We start from the raw sequence: 22,859 nt of genomic DNA, 5'->3' as shown, positions 1-22,859 counted from the left end.
TATTCAACGGTAGTAGAATATAACGAAAACGTAGTTTACCAATCGTGTATTAACGTTAATTAACAAACTGATTATTTTAAAGTGGGTGCTGTTAGACCCTATCTATATATTTTTTTCCACATTACCTACACCGACGATGTGATTCAAGTTTGAAATGCAGTCATCAAAAACATCATTTTAATCACCGAATAGACACTTGAAACAAGCTGAACCTACATGAGTGCTTCACTTATATTCAACCTATACACTGGCAATAAAACTTCCCTGCAAATTAGGCCTCTGAAGCCTCCACAAACAAACAGTTATATCCCCTCGACAACTTCTATTATTCCGCGTTATTTCCGAGCTACATGCAGAGGCACAACGTGGAAGATATAAAGGAAAAAAGCACATAAAAATCTTACAGTCTATATTAAAAGTAATGTGTCCTGTCTCCATTCCCGGAATATACGATTCATATGTGCACAATATGTCTTTTACGACGGAGCAAATATATTGCATTCCCTAGGGAATGTATACCAAAAGGAATTCATCCAGGTGGGATGGTTTAATTCCTGGAAAAGGAGTCGGGAGGCGTGGTAATAAAATATCGCCCAGTTTATCCTGTTATTTAGAAGATGTTTCAAAGCAATAGCATGCTTTCGTTATCTAACCACACACACACGTATAGGGATATAAATTGGTAAGTTGAAGACTATAATGTCGAGGGATCAATGCCGGTTTTAGCCTAATAATAATCATGGTGGGTTTGAAGATGAGTTTATGAAAGGGTCTGGGCTATATAGAGTTGCTATTTACAGCCTTTGAAGTATCTGCTTCAAAGCCTTCAATATAGAGACAGCCATGCAATTTTTGGTGCTTTGTAACTTAACCACGCCAATGACGGCGATATTTGAGTGCCAAGAGGTGCTTGATAAGGAAACTAGATGGAACGCATAGAAATTGTAAAACTCTTGACCCTCATTGCTCTAAATAGATTGATGTTTAGGAAATTAGCGGATAGAACCAATTCGAATTATTAGAAAGCTCTTCTTCGTTCCTGAAGTGCAAGGACGTTTTGGAAGTTAAGAACATTTAGTTTGAATTTTGTGAAACCGATTCACGGTCAAGTTATTAATATATCCAATTGATTCCAAATTAGTTTCCATAGACATATCGAAATGGAATATGGGTATTGGTCAGATTTTTGTCCGCTTGACTCGCTCTTCATATCAGAGAATTTTGGAGACTCAGGAGGTTAGATTTGAGCTTTAGCAGATTGAGAGGGTTCGCCATTAATAAGATAGTTAATCAAAATATTTGGATAGTTAGCACCGCTTTTAATACAAAGTGTTTTTGGATTTAGGGTCTTGTATTTTACAAGCTTTAGTACTCATGTGCAACCATCCCGAACGTATTTTTTTAAGCAGGAAGCATCATTTTATCCAAACACCAAAAAGCTCGGTATTTAACACGATTTTATTTAAATCACCATGACGTTACATACATGTATAAACGGCGCACGCAAAAGCAAAATTTATGCTTTTTGGAGAGCCAGTTCAATTGCTAATTAACAAATGTAAATGTGTGCTCTGGCATTATCTAAATTAAAGTCAGTGTTTTCGTTCTCATTGTCCGAAAGGAAATTATCATCTATTGCTAGATGCATTAGTGCAATGAATCTCTTTGAAATTCCATTCCTCTATGCAATCAGACGGGCAATTCATCGATTCAATCAGCACGACCGACATCAAATATCGGTTTTGCCTCTAAAATACGTGACAATCTTCTCGCGGCTTATCGAAAACTGTTAATATTTTAATCCCAAGGCTTAGTCGATAGCGGAATTTCAATTCCAGAGCAGTGGAAAATGTAAAAATTTACAAATATGGACCTGCAAGGTGCAATTGTAAAAATTATTACCATTTTTGTTTGCGAAGAGGTAAGTAGAAGTTAGTTTTAATTACATTTACTTTTAGATGCACATGTTAAAAATAGCCGTTGAATGGTAAGTTACCCCCTAAAGCCTGGTAAAACATATGATATGCAAAGGTAGATATCATTTATTATGCAGCGAGTTGGCTGCTAAAATAATAATTTCGGTGAGCTTTAATCTGTCATGCAAAAGGTTTGCGGGTTTATGTGAGCAAGCTGAAGCTCTAGTGGGCTGAAATTATATACAAAAATGGAAATTTTAAGGTAAATGTGAAAATTTTTACTCTGAATTTCGTTGCAAGCAATTTATAGCTGCACCAACATTTTTAATTATATAAGCTTTATATCATTTTTATATTCATTTTCAGTTTCCAATAGACTTTTATTTAAAATCGTCCGGAGGAAATTGGGCTTTGAGTCGCTAAAACCGGTTTTTTATTTTTAAATAAATACTCGAATAATTGCACACAATAAAAATGCGACGAATTGTTAGTAACATTCTACAAGAAAATCATAGTACACAATATCTTTTTGATGTAAAATTTCGGGCTGAATTTCCGACGAAAATTCCCTAGAATCCCGTAAAACAACAACGTTTCTGGGCTCGAAAATCGATGAATGGTTGCTCTCTTTCCTAAGTAAATACAAGGGTATCATGCAATAAAACATTAGCAGAAAAGTTGTGCTCATTCTTCCCTCCTGAGCCTTGGAAGCCGAATTAGCATTGAAATAAACGTGGTTCATTATGCATGGAAGTGCCTTTTTTGTTTCCTCGACAATGACCTGTTTATTTTATATTTGCTCTCTCTGCTTTATCCCTCATTCCTACATACTAATTACCGTTTTCTAAAATTTTTGTAATTAAATTTGCACGAATTTAATGCATGTATGGGTTGCATTATAATAGTGGCAAATCAGGAAGAGTTAATAGGATTGTTTAACAGGACGCCATAAAGATAAAAGACCATAAAATCTAATGGCCGAAGGTTTATTTATGGGACCGTAAAGCGGGATTACACGTACACCCTAGAATATTATATAATATTATTGGAAATTCATAATGATAATCCCAATCGCCTAGGGCAATTGCCTATTTGGATGGAAAACAATCGCGGTGATGAGGTAAGGGAGGCGTTAAAATAACAAAGAAGTAATGAATGTCGATATATAATATTTTCTCTGTCCTAAAGATTGATTGATATAGAAGACACTCTACTTAGAGACGGCATCACGCTCCAAATTGGGGAGCTCTCAATATATACATGCTCTTGTTTGAAAATACAGAAGAACCTCGGTTAACCCAGTTCTGGGTCATCCGAGCTATAATCGACTTCAGTTATATCGTATATTTTAGGTTCTACTGTATTTATAATTTTATTCAGCATATTTTACTGATTTCGGGCGGTAATGGAGAGTAGTATCACGAAGTACAAATATTTGTCTACACTGCCTCTATGAAATGAAGAAATGAATCATCACGACTGGTCTCACAAAAAAACAGCTCAGAGATAAACGCGCAAATGATAACAGTGGTTCAAAATATTGCTGAATGGTGAAAGATAGATTTTACTTGGGAGACCTATAGGTACTAGTAATAAATTCTTGTTTAAGTCCTCATAAAAAATAGGATTTATTAATGCTCTCCATTAAAGAAAATTTATGTCAAACGCACAGTGAAATTTCGGATTAACAAGATATTGTATTCATTTTTAACATGTTGATCCACTGGACTGTTTATCAGGAGTGTCGATATTTTTTGCTGCCTTTTTTGTGGGATCTGCCGCGATCATTCATTTCTTCATTTCATAGAGACGGTACAAAGCGGTCTATTCAGACGTGTTGGTATTTGCCGAATGTTCGTTATTCGAAATTTGTTGAGCTTCGCATATGTGACTATTTCTAATTATAATAACTAAAGTTTGGTTTCATACACTCTCAAACCCGCTGAAATAACTCCACAGCAATGTAACCATTGGCAATTGTGAAAGATACAAAATTTTGAGAATTCTTTCATCAATGTTAAAAGCCTACGCCTCCAACACGAACAGACCAGAATTACGACTCTCAATTAGCCATTATAGTATTTATTCCGTTATACGATGCCCGTTTGAATATGCTATCAAGCATAATCTCCATATACAGTTGACAAAGAAGTATTTGCACATACGAGTTGCCTTTAATATGAAAATAAAACATACTTCTGATAAATTAGGTATATTATTTCTAAAGTTACTTAATATTACCCACAATTCATCAAAAGAAAATAAAAATAAAAAACATTATCCTAGTTTTAGAAATAAAAAAAATGTATTGCAAAAAAAGGATTTTCTCATGTTTAAACATGTTGAAAAATAAGTAACCTACTAATATTTGTTACACATTCCTTTCGCTTTAATATATATTTCTAATTGTCGAGACATCGATTCTACGAATTTCTTTATTAAATCTGATGGAATTCCAATCCAGACTTTCGTGATTAATGTTTTAAAAGCTACTTTATTGGATGCACGGTTGAATCATTTTCTTCATATTCCCTCTTTCTTCATCTTTTTCATCCACCAAATGCCACAAATTTTCAATTGAGTTATGCTCTCGAAAAGGAGGTGGAGTTAAGAAGCTTCAAGACGCGTTGTAGAGCAACCATTCTCATCTCATAAGTGCCGTATTCTTAGGACTAGTCAAAAGAGTCATTTTCTACTCATAATCTTTGGGCACTAGGCATTGAACACCACATTTACGTGTCGTGGTGGTACTTTCTAGAATTTGCTAATTTCCTACTCCTATGCCACATATCCCCAGACCATTATATTATATAATAATATATTTTATAATAATATTTTCACCATCATACTTAAGAGTATTGAGAATTTTTTTCTCCTAGAGCCGTATTTTTACTCGAACCGTCAAAATATTAGTTGGCTTAAAAAAGTCGTATTTGCTTTCATCAGAAAATTTATCATTTTTCCAAACCTCCATAGACACACTTCAATCAGTGTTGCAAACTCTAAGCGTTTTGGTGTTTTTGCCTACAAATTTCTCACTTCTAGGTATCTACCCACGGAAACCTGCTTTATGGAGAATATTCTTATGACTTGTGCTGCAACAACTGTTACAGATATTGAAATGATGTCTTCGGCAAGACTTCTAGCTTTTTGATGGGGGATTTTTTATAAGCATCTAACAATATGGTTTGTATCTCTTACAGTTAATTTACGAAGACAACCATATCAAGGCTTATTGTCAACTGGAACTCTTCCCACTCTTTAATTACGTACCTGACTGTGAAAAAAATTAATTAAAATTTGTATGCAATTTTTCAATCACTTTTTCCTTAATTACGCAAAATAACCATTTCAAGTTTCGTTTTATAAATGATTTCACTTTTCATCAGAGACATATTTACTGCAGTGAATTTGGTATGCTACTAAAACAAAAAAAGCAACAAGAGGAACAGAGACAAACTTAAACAACATTGGAATACAGTCCTTGCAGTGTTCAGCCAGAATTTTGATTGGTTATTGTAAAGAATCGAAAAGTACAAATATTTTTGTATTGCATTAAGAAATAATTTGTTGAATTTTAAAATTAGGATAATGTTTTTTTTTTTAATGAAATGTATGTAATATTACGTGACTTCTGAAATAATATTTCTAATTTGTCAGAAGTATACTTTAATTTCATCTCAAGAGTCATTCATCGTGTCTTCAAATCTTTTTTTTGCCAGTTTTCACTTTTCAAAATGTTTTCACTCTTACTATCTGATCCTCATTTTTTGAAATCACACTTAGACTTCTTCTTAAGCTATATAATCACAAAATTACAACCAGTACAGAACATAAATATAGCACCGTCAATTTAAATTTCAATCATGAACCGCTGTGCAAAACAAAAATAAATAGATGATGAGGAAAATAATTTTTGATAAGGGTTTGATAAGTGCCATTTCCAGAATATTAATCGTTAGTGTTAACCTCTGAAAAAATTCTTGACAAGGGAGTTTGTCTCGTCATGTTGATTCCATTATAGCTGTTTGAAAAGTCTTGATGTAGATTTTTATGTGTATTATGGAAAACTGCTTTTTTCGCTACGCTAAAATTCAAAAAAAGGCAATAATTTTTACAAAAGAAATTTTCATTATTAGGTGTAGTTTTAAGTACGTTTTCCCCTGTTAAACTGTTTTTATTTTTACAGAGGTTTCAATTAACTGTCAGTGCATTCGGCTTTTATACGGGACCAACGTCACTTAACGCACACATTTTTACATTGATCAAAACCATCCAATATCTCGATTTGGAACCGAATTATTTACTTGCATTATGCAGGATTGAAAACTGAAATTAACTTTCCAATGTAGACTCATTGATCGTCAAATTAAACGCAACTAATGCACAATCCTCAATTATCTTATGCAAGTAAAAGCTTTGCATTTGGGAATGTCAACAGGGAATTATCACCGGATAATGAACCATATTGCGTTTAAATGTACTTGATTATAGGGCAATAACTATAGACAGCAATTTGCATGAGAAAATTAGAAAATCGTTTTTGTGTTAATCGACCCGAGGGCATTGTAAAAAGCTGCGTAAACGCTTTTTTGACATTATAAATTGGCCACGGACTTTTTTTGTTTCTGGCATCCGAAACGCAGCCATTTCGACCAAACAATGTGAAAGGGGAACAAAACGGTGGGTTTTTGCTAAATGTAATAATTGGAATTTGATGAAAGAGAAAAAAAGGAACGTGAAGAGGTTCAAATGTCCTAACTGATGAGAAATTTAGGGACAAAACAGCTTTCATGCAGAGGGATAACAGAAAAAACTAGCTGGTCAAAAATATAAAAGGATAGACAGTGCAAGTGACACCTACAAATTGCCTCACTTAAGGAAATATTTGCACAAAAATTCTAGTATTACTACCTAACTGTTAGGGACTTTTTGCGGCAAACATCCTCCACAAATTCTGGGACGAATATAGGAATTCGGCGACATGCCACAAGGATTTTCATTTGTGAAATCACTAAATGCTTCGTAGATCAAAGGGCCTTACTTCCACTAGTTTCGTCTTATTTTCTGAGCCACTGGTTTAAGAGTGTTTCTAATTCAAATGGATTTCTAACACGAACCGATCCGTGCGTAATTTTTCTCACAATCATCCCCCAAAAACGGGCCCAATTTATATGCGCATTAAGATAATGGCTTCATTACAGAATGTAAAACTTAATTACTTTCCCTGTGATCGGATTAATAAAATAACGCAATAGCCATTCAATTAACGTAATGGATTATCTGGCTCTAGTTGACTGCAACGTTATGCATAATTGATTTCAGAGAGTTTACCGTCCTAGTACTCCAAATGGGTGACGTGTGAAAGAACTGGGCCGACCCATCATTGAAGGAAAGCCCATGTTGCGTGCCAATACCCGATAAAATCACCTGTCTGTAGATTGATGTAGTATCGATAAAATTCCAATTATACCGGCTAAAACAAGCGGAAGCTTATTCAATTTATGAAGGTTGCCATAATAGCCGTGGAAGAAACCTATTTATAATATGGTTTGGACAGTTGTATAGTCGATCAGATATCGGTTTTCCCTTGTTATGTTTACTTTACTAATGGGCGTAAGATGGGAAAGCAAAGAAAATGGGAGCAGCTGCCATTTTTTGTAAACATAATAATCTCAATTGTCTTTCTGATTAAGTTCTTGATAAGGTGAATGACTATAGTCCACAAATACTTGAATAAATACTCTTACAAGCATAAAATTCGGGTCCACTCATAATTTTCATTTAACTTAATAGTTTATTCAAATTTTTTTCACCTGTCACATAATAAACTAACTTTATGTGGTGAAGTTTTCATGATTGCTGGAATGAAGAGGAGCTTTTGTTCTTGTTGCTAAACGTATTAAAAATAATGAAATTAAAGAACATACATTTATCCCAAACACGAGAGTTTTTGTAGACTTCCATACCGTCCCTTTCCTCTCCTAGCAGCGATAACAGCTTGTTGACGAGGCATGTCACGAATCAGGTTTCGGATCACATTCTGCGGAAGATTTTCCCATTCTTGATCCAGCATTTCGCGAGACGCCTTGGAATTTCTAGGAGCCGGCACATGTCTCCGCAAACGTTTCTTTATCTCATTCTAAACATGCTCCATCGGATTCAAATCCGGACTTCGAGCGGGCCAGGCAAATCACATGACTTGAACTTCGTGCAGAAAAGCGGTAACCATACGAGCAGTATGGGACCCTGTATCATCACACATGAAGGTTGCACTTTCTCCAAGAATAATCACGAACGCTTCGATATGGTCTTTTAGTCAAGTATCTGTAGGCATTCAGATTTCCATGTTGGATGAAAATTAACTTCGTACGGGCCTCGAAACATGTGATAATTGTTTACGGTCGTTTTAGGTTACGAGAAAAAACCATACTAAGCTGAAAAAGTGCCCCCACTGAATTTGTTTGCTAGGCTTGGAGAAATTTTTGAAGTAACCCCAATTTTATGCCAGGAAATGTATAACGCTGAATTCTTGTTTTGGTGAATTAAATTTATATGCACATTTTAATGCAAGTATGTAGAGGACATCAGTAATGGAATGTGGGTAACGTAAATTGCTAAATCGTTTGAAGGATTGCAGGCAAATTTTGAATAAAAGGGGGAATGGTGGGAAATTTGCTTAGCAATAGTTGCGAGGACAGTGTATTTGAGACAAAAATTTACTCTTATCTTAAAAATTTTGATACTGAAACGGCTATGTCACGGGAGGTTGTAACCATTAATTCAAACCTACTTCAGTCAACATCGCTTTTAGAAGAAATATTGTGAAAGTTATGAAAATTAGTATAGGCATAATCAACATAGAAATCAAGTAACTGGTAACTGTCTAACTTCGATTTCAACGTCTCAATAAAAAATACGTCCCAAAGATAAAACCTTGAATCTGGGGAGCAGAACATTTCTCCAGATCTTCTTTGCTTGTCGTTTAATACCACTTTTTCTCGAATAAAAAAAATCCAATATCATCACAGGTCAATTGTGATCTTTATTCGATTGACGGCCCAGTTTTTCCATCCATTAGATTGAAGTGGGGTCACTTCAAAGGCATCACTTGGCTTGACGGGTCAATGAGGCGAAAATGCGTATGGTCATATTGGACAGGACGGCAGGGTTAAAAATCGGGGACAGTAAATCAGTAACAGACACATGATAAATAAAAAGTCAGCTTAGTTATGCAGCTAATTTTTTTCCGCATTTATATGAAATAAAAAAAAGTCCACAATAAAATAAACTTCCGTGTCAAACATATCAATAGATACGTTTTATTTTACGCAATAACATATCGTACTTTGAAACGTTTATAAAATGATCATTAAGGGAAAATCTGCAAAATTTTCCATCAGTAAAACAATTTTATCGTGTTGGGGATCATTGTGTCCAATAAGAACCATTGCTTATCATATCGAACGATGGTTCTTGGATTATGGTGCTTTGTGTGGGAAGTAAGTTTTAGGGAATTTTGTTTCTCACTACACAACGGATGACAACTTTAGAATCATTACCTTTCATAGTTAGAAATAAAGTTATTAAAGATAAAGAAAAATTGCTTCTTTTTTGCCTAATATACCCTAATTTACTATTTTACATTTTTAAAAAATTGTAATTTTTTTTTCAAATGATTAATTGATGTGCCTCTGTAATTAATATTATTTTAAAATAATTGAGCTTTAAATTACAAAATATTTCAATAACAATGTGGGGTTTATCAAAAATGTGGGTTTGAGTAACGATTTGGTGAAACATGAAGCCAATAATCATTTGTTAATTTGTGGCTCCTATCAGGAATAAATTAAATTCAACTATTTATAGAAAAATTATTCTTACATGAATTTACGTGAAATTATGCTGACAGGAAAAATACACCACAATTTCAAAAATCCAAATTCGCAGAAATAATACCTCACAATTTGGACAAATATTCGACTCTCATTTGTAGTTGTTCTTCGCCATATTGTGGCTGAAAGAAAGTGTAAAAAGTTTCAAGTAAAGAAAATTTTATTTGATATTTGTTGAATTCTTATGGCCAACAAAAAATAACTTAATGTTACTGGCCTAAGCATAATAATTTTTTCTCAAAAGCAAGGAAAGTGTCCAATATTAATACCGCATAGAAATTAAATTCCAAAACAGCCTCTTTTAATCCCAAGACACAATTTTCTTGTACAAAATTGGCCATTATTAATAATTTAATCTGCTTAGAGGCCTTGTGGAGGGACCCCGTAAATTTTTAATCGCATAACAAAATCCTCCCGGAAGATTTTTGGAAGCCGGAGGGGCGAAAATACCCGGAAGGCGAATATATCCGACTGGGTGTGTATAACCAGAGGGATGAATATAATTTACCTTCTAAGTAATGAATTTAATAGTTATAGACCAAGGCACTCCCCTAATTAATGCCTGTTGCCACCGCAGGACACAAAGGCATGTCTGTTAGTGTATTCGCAACGCAAATACAAGTCTTCCCTAAGTCGTTGAAATTGAATGACAATCTAGGAAATAGTTACCTCATGTAGCTCACATATCTTGGCACGTCATCGAGAAAATATGGCAATTTCTAAAAAAGTCGTTAAGAAGATTGGCAATCATCTAACAACAGGTAGTTCAACTTTGGAAGTTTTCGCGTTTCGTGGTGCGTCGACGAAGGACAATTTTACGTGGGGCTCCGCTCTGTTAACAACGCGCCGACAACTGTAATCATTGCCAGAGGAGTTTGGAAGTTGTGGACTTCTTGGGGAGATTGCGCGCCCTTGGAGCGGCGCGACGCCCCTCCGCCAACGTGGACCACCACGTTGCAATTTTCGACACTGTTTGTGTTTATTTGGGTGCGGATAAGTATCCTAGTGTCCCGAACAACAACGATATAATGTCTGTTTTTATCATATTTTCTTTTTCCACAATAGCTTTAAACGACTATAATGGCTCTTATTGTCAGGACGACGTCGGCCAAGGGCAGAGAATAGTGAACATGAGTAATAGATGCCGCAGAAGAGCTTAGGAGACTTTTCAATATTCTAGGCATTTGGTAGAGCGATGCAAAGTTTTCAATTATCAGATGATAGGGTCATTTTGAATCTGTAAAATCATATTCATTCTTATACAAAGTCTCAACGTTTTTTGAAATATCAGCCCTTTAAGATTTTTATGCGAAAAAATTGAGTTGGTAAAATTAAGTTCATTTTTTTTTAGCATTAAAAAATACTTTGCATTTTCGGAATTATTTTTTAAAATTCTTAATATTCATATTGACAAAGCAAAACGAAAACGAATTAAAAATTATTATTACAAACAATTATGTAGACAAATAGAGGTGTTAAAATGCTTTGGTTCAATTTATTTGTCCATTTTAAACAACAGTTTCTCTAACGCGGCGCTAACTCAACAAATTCAAATAATCTTAAAAGCTTTTCTATTGTATACTGTTTTAAATTATGTATGACATTATAACAAAATTATAGTTCACAAAACTAAACACCAAAGGAAATATTACTTACAATAAGAAAATAAGATGTATTAAATTTAAATAATTATTAATGAGTTGAAAAATGATAGTGCTAGTTATAACTTAAAGAATACTACTTTCAATTAATTTCATTTTCGAAATGTGACCTTACATTTCTAATGCATTCACTTGCCCCTCTGCTCTGGCCTCCCTGCTCTTTTCCCTTGGCCGATATTTCAAAAACAATGACCGTTTGAATAAGAATAAAAATAGTTATGTAAATTCGAAATGATCCCATCTATCCCCCATTGAAAACTGTCTATTGCTCTATCAAATATCCTTCATATACATAATATAAAATAACAAAAAATATATTTTTTAAGTTTTAAAATTTGACTCTAAATTTTGAACACTCTGTACAATATCGATCATCAAAACTCTTTTAATAAAACTATTAAACCATGTTTCATATACACCTGGTATAATTTCTTTAAACACACATTGTGTCTATTTTTTATTTATTTTCTAATCCCTCTGGTTTAAACTTAAAAAAGACATTTTCTCCTCCGTGCAAATGCAACTTTTTTAAGTTTAAAATTTTTTGCGCCGGTATTATACAATCGGTTTTAACAAAATTTTAGACATATGTAGGCAATTATAGAAAGCACTAAAATGTGAGAAAATATAGAGTGCTCCATTAAAAAAAATTATTCAGAATTATCGCGGTTTTTGGGGGCATCGTGTATAATTAGAAATAATATCATGAAGTGCGTCCTAAGATACAGATAAAATATATACAATATTAAAATCCTAGTTTTAATGATAACCCAGCTATAGAAGAGAGGAGGTGAAAAGCGCCGCCCTGTATATAATTAATTATACTAACTTGTGACAAAAAATTTTTCCTCGCTTTTTAATTCTTGTGGTGAGTTTATTTAACCATAAATATGTTCTGAACATTTGTGCCCAATAACTTGTATTTTATTTTATTTGGAAACAACGACTCACACACTGGAACGGATTATTCAAGCCCTGGAAGGTGTGTGAAATAGGTAGAATGATCACATACTATTAACCTACCTTAAATCAACCTTGGGAATGACAAGAAAACTGTCATTCTTTAGTGATTGAAAACAAGAATCTCTCATAAAATGTATTATATATTTTGTATAGTCACAATCTATACATTTTAACCCATATATGTTCTGTTTTTTCAAATTGCTCACGTCGGTAAGCTTTATAATCCTAAACTAATTCTATTAAAGTAGCTATTGCACAGGACCAGAATTACTTTTATACCGATCTTGATGTCTAAAAAAGCGTTTACAAAGCGTGGCATCACAAAGGAATTATACTGGGTAAATATTGAACCCAAATCATCCAAAGAAAGTGAAAGGCAGTGCCTCAAAAATTTCCGAGTTTGTATCTACTCTCTGTCTTCTACACTCTATTCAAGAAACTTTACCGATGCAATCAGCTACTTTCTGGATAAATCCTTCCAATAGTCCTAATAAATTGACCTAATAATCCCTGTAAAAGTCATTAATTAAATTTTCAGATTTTACTCAATCGGTTTATAATGTATAATATCCATTAATCAGTAATTTTTCTTAAAACTTTCAGGTTATTTACGTTAAATTTGAGTTTTAAACAACTTAATTCCTCAGTAGCGTAAACTTGTTCTCGGCCTAAGTTGCCAACTTCATAATTTCGAGCAAGTGCCTCAAATTCCCTTTGCTAATAAATTAGACGAACAAAATATTATAAAAGTTTGGACCACTAAATGAACTTTGAAAGAGCAAATAATACTTTTTGCGAAACGATAATAAATTCGGTCTGCTCTTGACGGAGGTATTTGTTTTTGTGATTGCTTCGCCAAGTTGAGCTACTTCAAAGTTTTATTTCATTAAAAAGTCCAGTGTTGAGTTATGTGAATTATCAGATAATTCCAACTGGAGATGGAGGCGGATATAAGGCGTCGTAAAAACCGGAAATTTAACCCCAAACCATTAAAGTTTTTATTAAAACTCTAAATCATATGCAAATGAGACCATTCCCTAAATGACGACGAATAGCTTTTCTTGTTTCTATCACATTTAACTTTGTTAATCATTAAGAGATACTTTTCTATTATAGCTTTTTGTCTACCATCTTTATCAATTAATTTGAAGGAAATAACAACTAATCTTGAGTGGAACGAAGTCATCATATCCTCTAATTTAAAATGAAATATATCTAGGATTAAACAGTATAATTTATTGTTGACCGTGGAGAAATGGAAATTATTTCTTATTACGCCCTTTCTTGAACATCTGATTAATCCCTACAAACTTTGGGGAAGGGTTTGGATATAATTTCAGAATTAACTCCCCCTCAGCACGATATTGATAATTTAATGCCTGGATATCACAAACTTGAGAGTTCAGGCAGGGTGGCCTGTCCCGGCAATTTGTTTACTGAAAACTGAAAACTTTTCTCGCGAAGTTTCCTCAGTTGAACATTTCTCTTGCAAATTTGGCGACTCACCCCCGCATCATTTTTCATCTATACAATTTTCGAATATCATACTTTTTCCATTGGAAATAGATATACCATACAGATATCAGGTTAAAAAACGAGCAATTTATGCAAGTGTGTTAAGGTTTTGCTAACCGCTGGCCGGAGGTAGTTACCTGAAATTATCCTCTATGTAACCTTTTTCTCTGTGTACGTTTTATAGTCCTGATAATATCTTTAAAAGTGTTTTATAACTTTTAAACCGTAACAAGTTTCAGGTTTAACCCTTAACATTTGCATGACCAATTATTTCACACACCCCTGCTCTTTTCGAATAGATAAGTGGTGGTTTGGTGACCTGTAAACCCTTTGAATTATATTAAATTTTAATTTTATTATTCTTTAAAATTACAGTGAATATATCCAAGGTAATGTGAGTCTTAACACTTCCCGACAAAAGGTACACAGTCATACATCAATAATTCAGAAAAGAGCCTTAAAGTTTTGCGTGCGCAAAGTAATTACAAAGTCATTAGCTTAATATGTATCACGCGACAGCTTAAACTTATCAAAATTAATGAACTTGTTATGGAAAAGTTGTCAGAGTTAACCAGATAGGATAAAGGTCAAAATTGGCCATCTCGTGAAAATTTACTTTTACGTGTTATCTGTGTAACAATTTTCAATTAGTCTAGTAAAAGAGTGTTTAACGGTCATATTTGTAATGTTATTACAGCCAAAATTTTTTAAAACTTCTTTGATGTTACAAAAGGAAAATTTTAATTTAATAATAAAAGGATTACAACCCCTCTAGATAAAAGATCCGTTTGCAGATCGAAAAGAGGCAAATATTAGTAAGGCTGAACAACTTTCTACTCGCAGTAACCTCTTTCTATCTGAAATTAACCTTTTTTTTTTTAACGTTGAATGAATTGTTGAGGCTAAACCTCCGAATGTCTTTCAAAATTTTTCGATCCATTTTTTCATACTTATGTTATTCATTTTAGAATCCTTTTCCTCACATTAGAGAGCCTTGAAGAAAGTAAGAAAGTAATAATTGCTGTAGGAGAAAAAAATTCTTTTAATTCCGAACAGAACATGTAACTTCATTTTGCAGATAAGTTTTGTTGCTCGTGACAGCCAGGAAGCCTTTTAGTCAATAATTTACGGAAAAAATGATATTCTGCATGAAAGTAATATTTGTGTAATACTCAGATTGTTCAATTTGATGCTAGTACGGTGCAAAAGAATTTGTAAAAAGATGCTTATTTTTTATATAAATGTTTGGGTTCTCAGGACAGATTAAAAAAGTACAAATTGATACTCTTAGAAAAGATTACCTGCCAATAAACTTGGATTTCTCAATTTGAAGTCAGGAAGAATCGAAGAGGTTCTTCAAATTTTCTGTCTATGTTCGTAATGTTTTGTTGACATTTTCACATAAATTGGTAAATACTCACATTTCAATTTTCTATTTGCGTAAAATTGCTGAGTATCGTTTAAAAATTCCATAAATACTAGAAAACATGAGTAACTTAATTTAAAACTGGCAAGAAGCAAAAGCATTCTTGACAAAATGGAGATTGCATATATTTTCATTTGGCTTGTCAAGCAAATTCTATGTCAAATTTTACTGAATGTACCAGTTTGCATTTGAAAAGTTTGATACTACTCGGGGGAACACAATTTTAAAAAGTAAGTGTCGAAAGATTTCTGGAATTAAAGAGAGTTTTTCATTTATCCTTCGGTGTTTATTAGTTATTTAGTTCGCTTTTTACTAATAACTACACCAGTGAATATTGATATTTCATGATAAAGTAGAGAAAAGATCGTAACATTAGAAACAATAGAGCAATATTCGTTAAAACTTGTTTGGTGTGAATAATGTTAGTATGCTTTAAAACAAGTTCTTCATTTTAGACTACAAAATAGATATAGGCAACTCACTTGCGAAACTCCATATATTCAAATCCTTTAAAAATAGTAATATAAAGCTAGATCCAAAAATTGGAACTCGAACATAAGGGAACGCAAAGTCTACACCTCAACAACTCTTTTGTGTAAGCATTTTTGTTTAATTTTTTTTCTTTAAGAAACTCGTGAAAGTGCCAAAAAACTCTAGAAAAACTTACCTAATTAATGTTAATTAGTATTAACTTTTGTAGGGGTTTTTTAAAACTTTAGAAACAGTGAACAAAACATTTTTCTTTCTTGATCTCAAAAATAGGTATTAAGATATTCACATCTATAGACAATCTAAAAATCTTTTTAATTTATTAATTAAAATTAATATGGCAATCTAAGTCAACGCTTTTTAGATAAATGAACAATAATTGCACACTGTAAAGATTGAGAAACATATAATTTCCCACTGAGAACTATATAAGCTTGAAAAATCTTCTGATCCCATATTTTTTCAAAAACTTCGCGTATAATAAAAAAACTTCACCCAATAATTAGTTCGCAAATGGATTTGTCCCTAAAGCATCTCAAACTTAATTTCTTCTCAAAAGCATCACCTACTACTCATATGAGCCCTTTGAAGCACCATTAAACCCTTCCCAGTTTGCTGTCGAAACTTACTTCCCCACAATCATAGCAATCGTCAATAACCCAAGTCCCAACACATTTACAACAGAGAGCTTATGAAATTTTGTCAACTGGATTTACAGCTGCAGTTGTACCCGGCAAACTTTCCCGGAAAGAAGATAATCTAGAATCGTTTTTGACAAGAGAGATTAGTAGTCGCACTCGAAAGACCCTTTCTAGAGAGAGGTTTATAGCACGGATTAAGGGCAGGTTTCAGTGGAGAATTATAAGTTTATGGAAATTTTTACCTTTGTCTTTTGAGGAGTAAGAAAACTCTAAGGGGAAGGTGAGTTTACAAAGAATAATGATGAAATTGCTTTTATCATTTTCCGAAATTTCAAAGCAATTCGGTGCTAGAATTCTGTTCGAAATCGATATTTGTTTTCTTTATTATATCCTCAAACACATTCTTGTTTATAAAATTTTAAATCAAAAATTGCATTAATTACCAATGGGTGCTTTATGATACATTCATTATAAGCACGTGCTTTAATAAATTTGTGAACCATCCAGCGTTAACTGTGATTTGCAGCTCGAATCTCCATCATTTCACGAGCAGTGTTCTAGACCTCATCGATCAATATGTCAAGCTTGAAAACCTGTACACAGATGGCGCCACATTTTAGAGCAAAGAAATTGAATGTTAGACTTGCTGTATGGTATCTTTTACCAAGAGAGGGCAGCACGTTATTGGAACACTAAATGTAATATTCTTTCTTTCTTTATTCCTTCAACTTACAAAGTTTTATAGTTCTAATTATTACGTTTTTATAAACTATTAAAAGCATTTTGAGTCCAATAATTTATTACTGCTTATGGTATTGTATTTGGGTTCAGTTTAAGTTTCGCTACAATCCCGAAAATGGCGAATGGAGTTTAGAATTCCCAATTTATTTCTATTCCCAATTTTCTAAAATAATATTGAATAACAAAAATGAATTTACATATAATAGTTATAGTGTAGATTCACAAAAAATTGCATCTGTTTTTTTTTAAATTAAGTATATCAAAACGATTTCCTTGGTCCCTCTTCTTCGTTATTCCTAAATGACCTATTTGGCTTTATTTATTTTCATAACAGACTTTTGATTCTAACCATCCCAATACCAATCAAACGCCATCCTGTCCTTATGTGCACATACATATAGAGCTGTCTCTACATTTTGTTAGTAAACATATTGAAATATAAAATCCACTTTAGCTTACAGATGCATGCTGAAGAGCATCTTGAACTCCGGTATAAAATAGACTTTATTGAATTTCTTATACACTTTCTGCATACCTACTTTTCTTCACTAGGGGTCTATAAAAGTGCAACAAAAACACACTTCTATTACTTCATATTTGTTCATTCCTGATGCGGAATACTTTGATATCATTTCAATAAGTTTATTTGGGAAGTTTCAGTGATAAATTTAACTTAAGCAAAGGGAAATTTTAATTACAAATTACAATAAAATTGGATATCATCATTAGTAAATTATCAAAGAAATCCTAAATAAAAAACCATTTTCCTTTACTACACTAAGCACACTATAATTGGAAAGGAATTCAGCCCACTACTAATAATTAATTTCTTATGAAATGATAGAAAACTGTTAACCGTAGTTCATATATGTATATATATGTAACCAAATTAATTTTTATTGATTTAATTTTTAATATAGATTTTTTAATTTTCACTATTTTCCAGATGTTTCCTTAAGTATATTCGTAGGTATAGCACTAATCAACAAACTGTCGGAATATTTAGTGTATTATATATGTCGAAAAAATAAATTGGCACATTTCGTATTTTCTTTGGTAAATACCTAATGATGTTAAAGAATATTGAAATTAATTAAAAGTTAAGGTTTGAAAATTTATGAGTTTTGGACAAAGAGTTAGATGAAGGCATTAGTGTCGAAAAATTAGGGTAATTAAAAACCGAAAAGTGAGGATATTGAATGTTAACAGGTTCGGCATTTGCAAAGTTATGAAAAAAATTATTTATCGGCATAACTTGTTTGGAGATCGAAGGTGCAATTAACGGGAATAACTGAATTTGTCTTTTAATAAAAAATGATATTCCAGAAATTAGTATGGTGCGGTATTCCTTACGTTTCATCATTTCGTATAGTACAAAAGTTTTATGTCAAGTTCATTCTTAGGTGTACATATAAATAACATTAACCTTTGGTTAAAATTGCCTCCTCAACAACATCATGAGTTTATGAAATTTCCTTATATACAGTTTCTGTTTCATTTCTCGTAACTTTGGCCAGCAAATGCGTTTCTCAAATTTCCATATATTTTATGTATGAAAGAAAGCATGAGCGCACGTATGATAAATTACCATAAAATGTAAATTATAGAAGTTAAATTGCATGAAATTCCGAGGAAACTCGTATTTGTACAACACGTACTTTGTGATTGTGAGCAAATAAGAGCTAAAGGATAGGATGAAGCATTATATTTGAACTGGAATTTTTATATTTGACTTATATTTAAGCATTTTAATCTGTGTGTTTTTAGTGCACTGAAAACAATTTGAATTTCCATCTCAGTTTTCAAAAGCTCTTAAAAGACTGACTAGAAACAAAGCCGCGTCATTTAAAACTAAGAAAAAGAATATTTCAATCAAGAAATTCAGCTCGATTGACTGTGTTTGAAACAGATTTGTGACACACTCAGTTTTGAGGAAATTATTATAAAGTTGCTATTTTGTATCTATCAACTTATAGAACTGGCATCTATATTTCTAGATATTATGCAGTATTTTGAATCAAACGAAATTCGTTTAAAAATAATAGGAGGTTGTCATCACCCATCAATCTTAAAATATAAAATTGAATGCTTCAAACCGACCTAAATTGAAAATATTAGAAAACTCGTTTCCTCGATCAATCTCAACAGTTTATAAACTCTCTTACCTTTAATGAAGTCGACCGCCATCTCAAGACCGTATGTGTCTTTATCGCAGTCGTCCAGTATATGAGCTCCTAGAGTTATATTCGGGGGCAGAGGCTCTGGAGACCAATTGAGTCGGTCCAAAGTATATAGCATGGCTTCTAGGGCTTGAATCCCACCTTGGGGCATAACTTGGCCACAAGTGTTGCTGTCCTCCCTTTCGTGGACCATCATTAATCCTCCGAGAATGATGTCTCCTTCAATGACGGCCTCCTTTTTCACCGGCCATGGGATTTCTTGGCCGATCTGCAGAAAAACGAAACTTACTTAATTTTCTAATATTGTTAATTATCAAGGCCACGGATGTATAGCGGTTATGAGCTTTATCTTTAATTGCTGTAATAAAATCTGGATGTCCGCAAAGCTCTGCTGGTTTGCTATTAGCAATTTAGGAAATTTAGTGGCTCTGTCAGAAGTATTTATTGCGTCATTAGAGGGTGACAACAGACCAGTGTTACGGTTCTGCGACTGCCGTTAACAAGTTATATATTTTCTTCCTCAACATGGTCGCCAAGTTTATCGGTTCTGGTCGGATTCGAAAGTTCAGCAGGGTGTTTTTCTGGCCTCGCAAAGTACGAAATGCATTAGCAGCAGGAAAACAGGCATTTACAATAATACTGTAAACACGGCGCCTGGCCTTGCAGTTTTCCTTAAGTAAACGAAGTGAAGTTGTTTTGAAATCGTTGCGTAATGAAACGAGTTTTGTCGTTAGTATTATGGGTTGACAAATTTAATTTTTTGTTACTCTCATCTAAAGTTGTTTCGAAAACGTTTATTCACTCCCCATTAAATTCTAATGCAATGCAATAACAAACCACTTTGTAAACTGAAACCCTGAACTGCCTTCGAAACGACTTGTTTTCATGTGTTTTTAATGGGACGTAAACTCGAGCCCTTAGAGTATACGAGTGCATCTAGAAAGTCTTGAAAACGCACTGAGAAATCTGTTGAAATGGAAAATATTTGATGTCATTAAAATAATCCCGGTATTTTAGTTTGAAAGTGGCTTTCTAACATAATTTATTCTTGATTAAGAAAATTACGTGGGTTCGTGCTTCTTCTAGGAGCAAGAGAAGTATTAGATTTGTGTGGCTTTGGATGCATTACCAGTAATAAATCATCAAAGGTGAATTGGAAATCTAGAAAAAGTGAGGATGAGAAATGGTTCGTAGGTGCATGGTCTTACTCCCAAGGTCAGTTTCACACCAGACAGCTAGGATTTAAATTCCAGCGGGCATTAATCTTTCATGCCGCTCTAAGCCGGGAATAGATTTTCCAAAGAACTTTGATAAATTCAAAGGATTTTTCACGATACGAGAGAAGTGCGTTTTGGCAGGGATTTAGTAAATGCAACTGTAGCTTTCCTTCACGTGTTTTATCGGCCACTTTAAATAATGACTCTGAGGCCCTTATCACGGTGATGGCAGCATGTGCTCCACAATTTGACAAACGATGCAACAGTAGTACCTTGAAATGGAGATATTCGAGAATATATTACCCCAATTTGTAACACTAATAGCTATCCAGGGTTTTCGAACCAATTTACTCTGTCCAAAAATCGGTATCATAATTTTTTGGCAGATACTTTTGAATCCAGGTAAAACATAATAGAGCCTCAGAGGACCAATTTCCCCTCCATAAAATTTCACTTTTCCTACGTAATAAATACTCCTTTAGTGGCTGCAAACTTCCTTCCAAGTTTCCACGTCCAGTCTCTTCAGAGAATACTAGGCCACCTCAAAAAGTTTTCAAACGGCTCTAAATCAATACCGACCATCAGGCAACATGACTTTAAAGTCGACGACCCTGACTAAGACGCCTACCATTAAAATACATTAATCTTGATGCCAAACGGCATAAGCGTATATCACGACGTTTCGTAATTTATATGCTTCATTAAAACGAATTGGTAATAAATTCTTTAGCAGTCGTTTTATTGACCAAAATTGCATTCTTGTGACTTATTTTATGAGGAGCAAGAAAAGGAAGAGTGAAGAGTATTTTGACTTTGATATTAACCCAAGAGCACATTGAGTGTTTAAAAAAAAAAGACCTTTAACGCCAGAACCATAGTCTGTCGGCTTTATATAAACATTCACAATATTCAATACGCATTTAAAATTTTTAATGAAAATTTGACTCCCCGTACGGTAAACTTTTCAACTTTTTTGAACTCAATTACTGAAGTGTTTAAAAATTTAACCAATTAAAATACAAGTTATTTAACTTTTAATCGGCATAATTTTAATAGCTTATCAAATGTGCAAAAATAATCTCAGTTTGCTATATAAACCTACATCTAATAAGGCTCGATTTAGCAGATACAATAAGTTCAAATTTAATTTAAAAATTGGAAAATATGAAATATCTTTAAAAAGGACTCGAAATTGTTTAACGAAATTTTGGATATGTTAACTATAAACGATGAATATGTTTTAGTGGAAACGACTATTTTTTAGCTTTTCCAGTGGCGTTCCTACCTCTATGTTAAGAGATATTTCTTCAGAAAAAGTGATATGTTACTAATTTTTCTGAAAATAAAAAATATTTTTGAATCTCTCCTTCATTTCTGGAGAAGTGGTCTCTCTTGAAGTTTTTTCGTCCGACCCACCGTTTCCAATTAAAAGAATTAAAATAATTTTAATGCACGTTTAGTTTTCTTAACTATTAACATTAATTTGAGGCGTACATAAATTGATACATACTTATTAATAACTTTTGAAGTAAAAATATTCCAAACTTATTTTTATAAAAAAAAAATATTGATACTATTAAGTTTTAATTATTAATCTAGGATCTGCATTAAAATGATTTTCATTTTTTTACTTGGAAACGGTGGGTTGGACGAACGATGTCGATAGAGAATATTTCTCCAAAATTGAATGAGGAATTAAAGAATAATTTTTATTTTCACAAAAGCTAGTAGCATACCAGTTTTTCTGTAAAAATGTCCTCTAACATAGAGGTGGTCAGGCTATTGGAAAAGCTAAACAATTTTTTTTCCAGTAAAACGTATGTGTCGTTAATAGCCGTTAATACTTCCAAAATTTTGTTAAAAAATCGCTAGTATTTTTAGAAGAAATTTAATATTTTTCATTTTTTAAATTAAGTTTGAACTCCCTGTATCTCCTAAAGAGAGCTTTATAAGACGTTAATCTATATATCGGATTGACATTATTGTTGGACGTTCTATATACTACTTAAGTTATTCGCGTTAAAACTGAAACACTTTGTATACATTGTTTTAATACCACCTAAATTAGCAGCCCCATAACTTGGCGACGAATTCTCAGATAAATTTTTTTTTTTAATCCTCGTAACAAAGCCAATAAACCCATCGCTGCTATTCAAATTTTTTACTCTATATATCTCTGTTGTCCTCATGTAAATTCTAAATCCACCATTTGGAC

The 22,859-nt window shown here is 33.1% G+C and overlaps 1 protein-coding gene and 1 long non-coding RNA gene across 4 annotated transcripts in view; one reads left to right on the top strand and one right to left on the bottom strand.

The window, feature by feature from the left end:
- The window catches only part of mtt (mangetout), a 194,531-nt gene that overhangs the window by 120,063 nt on the left and 51,609 nt on the right, over positions 1 to 22,859 (bottom strand). For 2 of the 3 annotated variants that reach the window (XM_066289203.1, XM_066289213.1), the window contains exon 6: positions 19,413 to 19,695. In XM_066289203.1, the coding sequence (XP_066145300.1) occupies positions 19,413 to 19,695 (283 nt within the window). Of the gene's footprint in view, positions 1 to 10,480; positions 10,653 to 19,412; positions 19,696 to 22,859 lie in introns of those variants that run through there. The other variant, XM_066289223.1, reaches the window with a different exon arrangement.
- Positions 12,519 to 17,258, top strand: LOC136341892 (uncharacterized). The gene is made up of 3 exons (XR_010732556.1): positions 12,519 to 12,645; positions 16,584 to 16,786; positions 17,033 to 17,258. It is a non-coding gene; the product is annotated as an uncharacterized lncRNA (long non-coding RNA).

Source organism: Euwallacea fornicatus, chromosome 1, assembly GCF_040115645.1.
Source record: "Euwallacea fornicatus isolate EFF26 chromosome 1, ASM4011564v1, whole genome shotgun sequence".
NCBI classification, from domain to species: domain Eukaryota; kingdom Metazoa; phylum Arthropoda; class Insecta; order Coleoptera; family Curculionidae; genus Euwallacea; species Euwallacea fornicatus.
The sequence above is the reverse complement of the archived record's forward strand: the minus strand, read 5'-3'. Positions and strand labels throughout refer to the sequence as shown.